This window comes from Centropristis striata, chromosome 21 (genome assembly GCF_030273125.1).
Source record: "Centropristis striata isolate RG_2023a ecotype Rhode Island chromosome 21, C.striata_1.0, whole genome shotgun sequence".
Taxonomy (NCBI): domain Eukaryota; kingdom Metazoa; phylum Chordata; class Actinopteri; order Perciformes; family Serranidae; genus Centropristis; species Centropristis striata.
Genome location: NC_081537.1, coordinates 4,775,194 through 4,786,414, shown reverse-complemented (window position 1 = coordinate 4,786,414; position 11,221 = coordinate 4,775,194). Strand labels below are relative to the sequence as shown.

Sequence of the window (11,221 nt, the reverse complement as noted above, 5' to 3'; positions counted from 1 at the left end):
ATTTTGTGTCTTTTTTGGTCATTTGTGTCTTTTTTGGTAATTCTGTGTCTTTTTTTAGTCTTTTTTTGGTAATTTTGTGTCTGTTGTTGTGCCTTTTCTAGTTATTTTGTGTCTTCTATGGGTTTTTTTGGTTATTCTGTCTTCTCAATTTGTGTCTTTTTTGTTGTCATTTTGTGTCTTTTTTTTTTGTTGTCATTTTGTGTCTTTCTGTGTCTTCTTTTGGTCTGCTTTGTTTTTACGTCTGATGCTTTGGCACTTTTGGAGACTCCATAGAGTTAAGTGGCATCCCACTGTGTTATAACAAGAGGCACATTCTGGCACTTGGACTGAAGCTGTGAAGGGCAGAAGTCAATAGTTCTTTGGTTTGGTCACAGCTGATAAAGCTGCTACCTTGGCTTTGACGGTTAGCATGCTGCAGTGTTGCCTTCTTTCACCAGTGCTCCAGGTGAAGGTCCATGGTAGAGTTCAAGTTAATGTCTGTGACATCCAGGAACTCTGTGTTGAAGATACTGGGCCCACTGGGCGGAGCGATACTGAAGGCTGTGGCGGAGCTGGGCGGCGTCAGGTCCAGCCACTCCATCGTCTCCCACGGCGTCTCGCTGAAAGTCATGCTGACCATCCCCTGCACCTCGGAGACGCCGGACACCTTGGTGCTGATGGGGGACAGAGGAGTGTCCATCAAATCCCTGTTGGCCAGAAGCTTGTCCTGTTGGGGGTGGTGAGGGTGGCGGTGGTGGTTGTTGGGGCTGCCGTACCCTTCGCCATCCCGGTTCCCGTCGTCTTCCTGCCCTCCGTCCTCTGTCGCCATTTTCAGAAGGGCCACCTCCACGCCCCGGCCAACCGGAACGCCCAGCAGGTTCTCCAGGTGGCTCTCGGCGAGGTGATTGGCCGAGTGGTCGTAAGGGAGCTGGGTGGCGGACAGGTGCTCGTAGTGTCTGTGGAACCTCGGGATGAGGAGACCAGGACACCCTGGGGACACAGTAATGTGAGGCACAACTTTGGTTACAGAGGCCCTCTCCCTCTCTTCTCTGGCGTTAGCTGGCATCTCTTGAAGACAAAGAGGAGAGGAGGGAGGGTCACGGCAGGTACTGGGACCCCATATTGGTGGAGCAACACATTATGTGTCATGTCAATCCAATACTACGTACCGTATTTCCTCAATTTAAAGCCGGGCCCCTATTAATGACCCGCCTCATTTAGTAACCAGGTATAAAAACAACTTTTAGTAAATAAGTAGAACCTGATAATGTAATAAATTCCCGATAATGTAATAAAGTGCATTTCCCAATAATGTAATACACTTTTTTACCAATAATGTAATAAAGTATAACACCAAACACCTTTAGATTTCAAGAAGCTGCTGAATGCATTCGGTTGTCATGGATACCTCATTTGTGAAAAATGGATGAACGGGTCAAAAGTGAATAAACATTCAACTTTGACCTGTTGGTGGTGCTAGAGCTCTTGAGCTAGAGTTGCCTACACAATATCACCACTTGAACCCAAGTAATGGGTGGTCTGCTGTTAAATTATTACAATATTGGGGAATTATTACATTATCAGGACTTGCGAAATGAAGGTAAGACACCCGGCTTATAAAAGAGGCCTGTAGAACCTGATAATGTAATAAATTCCTGATAATGTAATAACCCCGATAATGTAATAACCTGCACTTGAGTTTATTGAAAATGTGATAAAACCTGATAATCTAATAACTTCCCGATAATGTAATAAAGTGCATTTCCCAATAATGTAATACACTTTTTTTTTACTAATAATGTAATAAAGTATAACATTAATGGAAGGTTATTACATTATCAGGTCAGCCTTCATTTCGCAACTCCTGATAATGTAATAATTCCCCAATATTGTAATAATTTAACAGCAGACCACCCATTACTTGGGTTCAAGTGGTGATACTGTGTATCAACTCTAGCTCAAGAGCTCTAGCACCACCAACAGGTCAAAGTTGAATGTTTATTCACTTTTGACCCGTTCATCCGTTTTTCACAAAGGATGTATCACTGGAACCCTTGGGCCAATCCCAGCTCAATGCATCCTCAATGGGGTTTTTTCCGGCCATATTGGATTTTCCGTCATCTTTGATTTGATCAAAAACCTTCCATTAATGTTATACTTTATTACATTATTGGTAAAAAGTGTATTACATTATTGGGAAATGCACTTTATTACATTATCGGGAAGTTATTACATTATCAGGTTTTATTACATTTTCAATGGACTCAAGTGAAGATTTTTATTACATTATCGGGGTTATTACATTATCGGGAATTTATTACATTATCAGGTTCTACAGGCCTCTTTTATAAGCCGGGTGTCTTACCGGTGTTATGTCAAAGTCTGTTCCCCCGTCGATATGTGTCCCCCTTACCTTAACCTGCACCAACCTGACCCCTGACCCCAACCAGTCCTCCTTTAAGTTGCTTAACATGACCCCAAGTTTACCTTAATCCCAAACAGTTCTCTCTACAAGGCCTAACCTTAGCCCATTTAAGGCGGGAAAGCATTACCACATTTCTACCATTAAAACCGGGGGCGCTGTTGCGTTATTCTACCATTAAAGCCGGGAAAGCGGATACGTCGTTTTGTAGTATTTGTAGTTTTTTTTCACCTATTTTCGGTCTCTTGGTTCAATGAAATGCTTCAGAATACATGTGGGAGTGTCGCAATGCATCATGGGACTTTTCCAGAACTTATAAATCATGGCGGAAGACGACTATAGCGGAGGAGCTCAGAAGTAAGTGAAGGAAGCGATCTAGATGAAAACAGCGTAGATGATTTTATTGCTGATCCGGACTTTGAACCCTCGGAACCAATCGACCGGGATTTATGGATGAGGAATATGTTTTTAGACGACATATTTTCACTGAAGAACAGACAGATTTGTGGCCATCTGGAGATAAAAACAATAACACTAATTGATTGTGATGATGATATAAGAAATCAAGACTGTTTATGTCTTATATTACTTTATGCATCGTTGAGTACCTTGAAAAGTGCAATATAGATAAAATGTATTATTATTATGATTATTATTTTTTATTACAGTAGGCTAATGAGAACTATGTCTACTTCTTCCAATGGTCATATCATGTTTGCATCTTGCTAATGGGCATGTATTAGTATTATGCATAGGATTTTTATTCAGTCAAATGTAACATTTGCTGAGTTTGTTGATTTTTAAAAAAAACTTTATTGAAGGTTTGGACAAATACTCAACTCAACTGCTCATGAAAGCCACGGATATAAGCTCTCAAATACTTTTTGAATTTCATTTCTATCTGCTACAGAGGCTGAAAAATCTTCTGTTGAATTTCCAGAAAAACTTCAGATTTTAGGGGGTTCTTTCAAAATCGCCCAGAGGTTTTACAGGCATTTTTTCCAGGCGTTTTAGGCCTAAATGGGTTAAACTTAAATCCTAACTTCAACTGCGGAGGTGATGCTACGGAGAACACCATTCAGGAAACATCATTTGACGGTAACAGATTTCGACACAACACCTTTATTTTGAAATTTCGCCACACGAATATGGTTGTTTCTCCCGCTGTCCTAGTCATTCTCTGTAAAGTCGAGCCGTTTACGCATGTTCTTCTGGGCTTTTTAGTAGTTTAGACATTTTAAATCCTGCTTAAAATGAACATTCAGCGTGCTGTTCATTGTTTGTTTACATCCGAGTACTTCCAATATGGCCGACATCCAGGTAACTGGCTACAATGCGCTGTGTAAAACACTCTAAAAAGTGCCGCTCAGAGCTGCTCTGATTTTCTTTTTTTTTTAAATAAAAGCCTCCTTCAAATAATAGCCTGCCCCTATTATTAGCCGGGTCCCAAACTGATGTTTCATTAATAGAAGCCCCGGCTACTATTTGAGGAAATACGGTATGCATGTGCAGTGCTAGCTACGCTAATGCTATTGGTGGAATTTAGCCTCTTACCTCCACTCTCTATGAGAACATCCAAAAGTTCGTCCATCTGCTGACTTCTGGTCAGTTGCTGCAACAGTAATAGAAAAAATGATTCTTTTTATCAATTGAACAATGTTTTAACAATTAAAAAAAGTTTCATCCAATTTCATTAGATTTTATATGAAAAGTATGCAAGCTTTCAAGCAGTCTATACGAAGACTTGCATAGTTACGGAAGCCCTAAACGGACACGGTTCAAAGACTTTATTTCCAATATTATCTGCGATAACAATTGAATTATCTTGACAAAAGGCCATTTTATTGAGATAATGGCAGGAATTGAAGTGTTTGAGCCATGACGGTTGGGTTCTGTACATAAGAGAGTTTTGGTAATACAAACTTTTCTTGGAGACAGACCAGTTTATTGATTGAGATAAAAAAAAATAGCTTAAAGAAAGCACCTTTTCTACAAAACAAATTCTATAAACATCCATTATAATGGGGGGAAGCATCTTAAATCAAAGCTATCTTAGTATATACTGAATATAGATACCAGTGTACCAATTTCTGTGTGTAACAATGACATTATGGTGGCCAGCATTTTTTTTTTTTAAATAACTAACATTTAGACAACATTTTATTAGGATTTCACTACTGTTTTTTTATTGTAAAGGTGCAGTATGTGGTTCTAAAGAAAGATTGATTGTTGAGTCTCTTGAAATTCCAACACTTGAAGTAGAGCTGCAACAATTATTCGATTAATCAAACAATAATCGATTGTTAAATTAATTGTTTCAGCTTCTTCAATGTGAATATTTCTGGTTTCTTTGTTCCTTTATGACAATAAACTGAATATCTCTTTGGTTTGTGGAAAAAAACAAGAGATTATCTTGATTATCGTCATCTTGTGGTTTGGGAAACACTGATTGATATTTTTCAAGTTCAGTGATCAGTGTTCAGCCTTGGTTTAACCTGTGTACAGATTCAAAAGGAAGAACTTCCTTTTGAAATAAAAATTAAAACGAGAGTTTTTAAAAAAACGATAACTAACTGAAACTGTGTTTTGTGGTTACAAAACTAAGTAAAACTAATTAAAATTATAGTGAAAATGTCCTTTGTTTTCGTCTTTGTCAACTTTTTTCATACGTAAACCTTTTTGGTTGATATGAAATCTATTTCATCTATCTGGTTTTATGACTTAATTAACTTATTGGGGCTGAGATGGATCAGACAAAGGAAATAAAGGAGACATTTTTCTTTTTTTTTCATTTTTCATTCATCTTGCACTAAACAAATACCCCATTACAAAAAAAACTAAAACTAATAAAAACTAAACTAAAACTAAGCATTTTCAAAAAATAAAAACTAATTAATTAATTAAATACATTAAAACTAATAAAAAACTAATAAAAAATCCAAAACTATTATAACCTTGTTTTAGACACACTTTTTTTTTGCAGTGTAGCAACTTAAACTCAACTACTAAAAGTTATATCTGCCTTCAAAAAAACGTTTGCACAACTAAAACAGCAATCTGCGTCAGACTTGGTAAAGGGTGGAAAAAGTTAGTGCAGTAAACAAAGCGAATGAATGAATGAATGAATGAATAAAAGAGGTGCGATAACAGATGATGGACTGAAAGGAGACAAAAGGAGACAGGAAGTAAAATGGACTTAGAGCAACGCCGATAGGTCAAATAAAATCTCTGGCCAGCCATTATCTACTGAAATTTAGCATGAATTTCAGTTTTTTACCTGCTTGACTGCATCCTCATAGCATGGGGGCTGTCTTAAGTCTGATGCATCTGAATCTGAGCTACTGAAGGCAGGGGGAGGGGCCTGGCACTTTTGGCCAACATGGCGAGGAGAGGGCGCTACTGACATCTATATGAGACAGGTGAGAAGTGACATTAGCCCATTCATTAGAAAAAAGGGGAGCTTACGAAAGGTGAGTGTATTGTAGATTTGAAAAAACAAAAAAAAAGAGGAAATCAGGCCTTTGTGGTTAAAAAAATAATAATTACACTGCAAAAAAAGAAAAGTTGGGTGAACTCAAAATTTCAAGGCAACAAACTTTGATACAATTTTAAGTTGGACAATTAAACTAAATATTTTAAGTTTTGAGTTTGCTCAACTCTGAATTCAGATTTTTGAATTTACTAATTTTACATTGTAATAACTTTTAATCCTTACTTCTGCTAACTTCTGCAATGTGCTGAATTGGCACAATTGTAACGCCGCTATGAAATGTCAGCTAATGTTGCGACCACAATTTTGAGTTAGCATTGATACACTAATGGCTACTCTTGTAGATGTAACAAGCAGTGCCGCTAGTATCAGTTAGCCGCTAGCATCAGTTAGCCGCTAGCATCAGTTAGCCGCTAGCTTTCGCTAATGACCGAATTTCACCGCTTTCCCGCATTTCACAACAAAGAAATAAGAGTTATCAGAACTATTGTCCCTTGTTGTGAACCCCAACTTAAAGATATAAGTAACAACAACTCACCAACTTGTTTTTGAGCAGACAACTGGCTTCCTTTGTTGTGCTAACTTACATTATTGCCCTAAATGTCAATAATTTATATTCCCAAGTTTTACCAACTTAAATCACTGTTTTAGGCAAAAAATACAAGTTGGCTTTTTTTGCAGTGTAGGAATGGCGTCATCAAATTAAACATTTCATTTAACCCTTTGAAATCTTGGGCTATTATGTTCTTTAACCCTTTGATGCACAACATGGGTCTAAAGTGACCCGATATGTATGAGTTTTTATGTTCTATATCTTTGCAATGAATTATTTTCATCATTCAGTATTCCAGGTTTTCCTCAATTAGTTTGTTTTTGATCATCATACATCCTAATTTTGTGTTTTCCTTTATTCATTTTTGAATAAAATCACTTTTTGTGTCACTACTCTTCTAATGCAAAAATGACCCATATCCATTTTTTTTAGCTAAGTAGCTTGCTAAGCTAACTACTACTGAAGAAGAAATGTGCCGGTGCTTTCATGGACTCCAGAGCATGGGTCTCAAACTCGCGGCCCGTGGGCCAATTGCGGCCCTCGTGACGAAATTTTGTGGCCCTCACCTTGGTATGAAAGTTTAATGTCTTTTTCAGTCATTTTGTGCCTTTTTTTTAATAGTAATTTTGTGTCTTTTTTTGGTCATTTTGTGTCTTTTTTTAAAGTAATCTAGTTTTTTATTGTCGTTTTGTTTCTTTTTTTAGTCATTTTGTCTTTTTTAAAGTAATCTAGTCTTTTTTTTAGTAATTTTTTGTGTTTTTGGTAATTTTGTGTCTTTTTCTAATAATTTTGTAACTTTTTTAGTAATTTTGTGTATTTTTTGGGTAATTTTGTGTCTTTTTTTGGTCATTTTGTGTCTTTTCAAAGTAATTTTGTGTTTTTTCAGTAATTTTGTGTCTTTTCAAAGTAATTTTGTGTTTTTTCAGTAATTTTGTGTGTTTTTTTAGTCATTTTGTGTCTTTTTTCAGTAATTTAGTTTTTTTCTGTCATTTTGTGTCTTTTTTTAGTAATTTTGTGGGTTTTTTTGGTCATTTTGATACTGCCTCCAGCGGCCCAAGGTAATTTGAGTTTGAGACCCCTGATCTAGAGGGTTAAAAAAAAAAGGTTTGGCGTTGTGTTCTTGTAAAGGAAAAGTCACCATCATGTGACAGAATATGTGATGGAAACAGAGGGACTCGGACATATGACAAGAGTGACAATGCATCTCATAACAAAGACAATTATACAGGCTAGAGACAGATCACGAATGAATAGAAAAGAGAAAAATGGTTACGTGAATGTGAGGTGATTCACACGCAGTACATAAAACATTTTAAATGGTGTTTATGTTGACATAATGTTTACCTTTGGTTGCATATTCTGGTTGTCAGCCTTGGTGGAGCTGCTGTGGCCACAATCAGGAGAGCTGGGGAAGATGGCCTGATTGCCTCTTTGGTCAGAAGGATAAGAACAGTTCACTGCCTGGCCACCGTTCTTCTGCATCTGGAGTCAGGAAAAAGTACAATTGAACCACTTATGTCAGAAAACATTATACACACACACACACGCACAAAAAGTCTAAAAAAACATAGATCATATCGTCACACTGTTAAAATAATTGCCTATGTAATTTTTTGTCAAAATTGTTGTTTTTTGCCTAAATCATCTCCTCATTACCACCTATGGTAAAATCGCCTACATCTTCAGTTGATCAGATCATGTGATTTTACCCCTTTAAGATAATGGCCTATGTCAAGTGTGTGAGTTAAGTGGATTTATTATGCCTAAGTCAATAAATAAAATGTGACTTAGGCAATTTATTTGAACATGCCTTTGTGACTTAAGCAAGATATGGTAACATTTTATTTTGAAGGTGTCTACATAAGAGTGACATGAGCGTGTCATAAACATGACGTGGGATGTGTCATGAACATTAATGACACTTTGAAGTAACATTAATGCTCATGATACTTCTGACAGGCTTGTGTGACTCTTATGTAGACACCTAGTAGTGGTGGGACAACGAAGCTTTATGAAGCATTTCCTTTATTTTTTGACCCCACTAGATGGCGTTCTTGGCTTAAAAAAAGGCTTCAGCAATGATAATTGAGTGTGTTTTCAGACATTTTTTGAACAAAGAACCATCTCTCGAGCTCCGTAAATAAAGAAAATGCTTCATGAAGCTTCGTGGTCCCAACACTAATCCAGAAGAATTGGCGAAGAGAATATTTCATCATTGTACAAATCCTACTAATGAAACAGTAGAGTAGTAAATAAGAGGGATATTTGGAAATGTTTGTGTTATATCAGTATGTCCTACCTGCATGTTGCGCGCTCTGTTGTTGCCCTGGGGGTGGGAATGACCGCAGCCGTCCCGTCCCAGCGGGGGGGATAGCAGGTAAGGGTTATTGGGAGAAGAAGGCTGGGGGCTGCTAGAAGACTTTCCAATGGGAGAGTCCTGAGGTGAACACTGGGGACTGAGGAAGGCAGACATTGTGGACGGGCTGCCGGTGGACGTGTCCATACACTGTGGTCCTCCGGGACGGGAGAAGGGGTTGGTGCAGCGGCCCACCTCCTCCATGCAGCTGCCAGGAGACGCCTTCAGCTGTTTGGAGGAGGACAGGGGGCAGCTGGAGGACAAGGACATGGGCTCCTGCTTGATGGTCACCCCAAAGAAGTGCTGTCCCATCATGGCTGGAGTCTGCTGGTGGAGCATGGGCGGGAGAGGCGGAGCAGGGATGCTGTCCTGTGTGGCTCCGTAGCAACGCTTCCTCTTGTGGAGCTGCATCCTGAGCTCTTCAACCTAGAATGCATGGTGACAAAAGGAACATATTTAGATATATGTCCTGGGAAATGCTCTGTCAGTTGCACTGTCAGTTGCTCTGTTGGCCATTTGCTCACAGTCTGTGGCTCTGTTGTTTACTCTGTCAGTCTAGGTCTGTCTGTCAATCTGTTAGCCGCTCTGTTAGCTGCTCTGTTAGCTGCTCTGTTAGCCGCTCTGTTCACTGCTCTGTTAGCCGCTCTGTTAGCCGCTCTGTCAGCCGCTCTGTCAGCCGCTCTGTCAGCCGCTCTTTTAGCTTCTCTGTCGGTCATTCTCTGTTGCTCTGTTGGTTACTGCCTGCTGTTCTGTCAGTTTCCCGCTCTGCCAGCCGCTCTCTTAGACATTGTCTATAGCTCTGTCTGTGGTTCTGTCTATTGGTCTGTTGGTTACTGTCTTCTGCTCTGTCAGTTTCCCTGTTGACCGCTCTGTTTGTTTGTTTGGTCTTTATGTCTGTCGCTCTTTTAGCTTCTCTGTAGGTCATTCTTTGTTGCTCTGTTGGTTGCTCTGATGATTACTGTCTGCTGCCCTGTGTTTGGTCTGTTGGCTGCTCTGTATATCACTTGGCTGGTAGATCTGACTATCCCATCGTCGCTCTGTGCTGCTCTGACTCACCTGTCTCTGCTCCTGGTGCAGCTTCCACGTCAGCTCCTCGATCACCTTCTGCTTCTCCACCAGCATCTTGTCTTTCTCCGCCTCCACTCCGTCCATCCCCTCCCCCTCCCCCGCCCTCGGCCTCCCTCCTCCGAGGCCGTCCTCCAGGCCGAGCTGAGCCGGAGACGGCTGCAGGGCGAACTGCGTCGGCGAAGACATGGGCACGTCGCTGAAGCTGTCGGGGAGCGAGCCGCTGAGGGAGAGCTCCGAGGAGGCCGGAGAGATGGGAGGAGATGAGGAGGTGCTGGGGTAGTGGTAGTAGCCTCCCTGGGACAGGGTGCTGGAGGAGGACGGGGACTGGTAGGAGGACAGGGATCCTGTGGGCGTGACGGGGAACGTCACTGTGGTGATGTCAGAGGAGCCCGATGGCGAGGAGCCCGTGTTGGAGTCCTTAAAGGGTCGGAGTCGCTCGATGAGGGCCGTCTTGGTGCCGGAGACGGGCATACCGCGGATACGCAGGTGCTGCCTGAGCTCCGATACCTTATAAACCAAAAAAAGACCTGTTAACATGTGCTGTTAGTCTCGAATGCAGTCTTTTGTACCTCCAGTTAGGCCTGACACAATAATTACTATATCAACTTATCGTTCAATATATAAAAATGGACGCGATGGTTTTTTTCTGGACTCAATATATTGTCGCCAAATGTTTTAGAACACCCCAATTTTTCCAGTTTTTTATTGAAATTCAAGTAGTTCAAGTCAAATGAACAGCTTGAAAGGGTACGAAGGTAAGTGGTGAACTGCCAGAGGTAAATAAAAAAAGGTAAGGTTAACCAAAACTGGAAATTAATGTACATTTCAGAATTATACAAGTAGGCCTTTTTCAGGGAACAAGAAATGGGTTAACAACTTAACTCTATGGAGTCTTGGGCTATTTTGTCCATTTTTTTATTATTTTCATGTCTTTGTAAGTCATTTTGTGTCTCTTTTTGGTCATTTTGTGTCTTTTTTTAGTCATTTTGTGTCTTTTGGTGTCTTTTTTGTCATTTTGTGTCTTTTTTTTGTCATTTTGTGTCTTTTTTTGGTCATTTTGTCTTTTTTTTGTCCTTTATTCCAACATAAAATGAGATTTTGAATCTTTTTTTTACTTTCAAAACACTATCATGCTCAATAAAGAATTTTAAATGTTGCAAATGTGCATTAATTTCAGAGTACACTGAGACATTAAATTGCATAATTTTCAATAAAATTCTAGAAAAGTTGGAGTGTTGTAAAACTTTGGACCAGTAGAATATGTGTGACTTTTTGTGCTTTTTTTGTGTTTAAAGTAAAGCTGCAAATGTTTGACAGGCAGTGCGAATTGCCAGAAAAAAAAAAAACCCAAGC

The 11,221-nt window shown here is 39.6% G+C and overlaps 1 protein-coding gene across 1 annotated transcript in view; it reads right to left on the bottom strand.

The window, feature by feature from the left end:
• Nucleotides 1-202: 202 nt before the first annotated feature.
• myocd (myocardin) overlaps nucleotides 203-11,221 on the bottom strand; it is a 49,940-nt gene continuing 38,921 nt past the window's right edge. The window contains exons 9-14 of the mRNA XM_059325351.1: nucleotides 9,857-10,375; nucleotides 8,744-9,226; nucleotides 7,789-7,926; nucleotides 5,679-5,807; nucleotides 3,956-4,013; nucleotides 203-1,047 (exon numbers count right to left, since the gene is read on the bottom strand). Of these exons, the coding sequence (XP_059181334.1) occupies nucleotides 431-1,047; nucleotides 3,956-4,013; nucleotides 5,679-5,807; nucleotides 7,789-7,926; nucleotides 8,744-9,226; nucleotides 9,857-10,375 (1,944 nt within the window). The 3' untranslated portion in view covers nucleotides 203-430. The remainder of the gene's footprint in view (nucleotides 1,048-3,955; nucleotides 4,014-5,678; nucleotides 5,808-7,788; nucleotides 7,927-8,743; nucleotides 9,227-9,856; nucleotides 10,376-11,221) is intronic.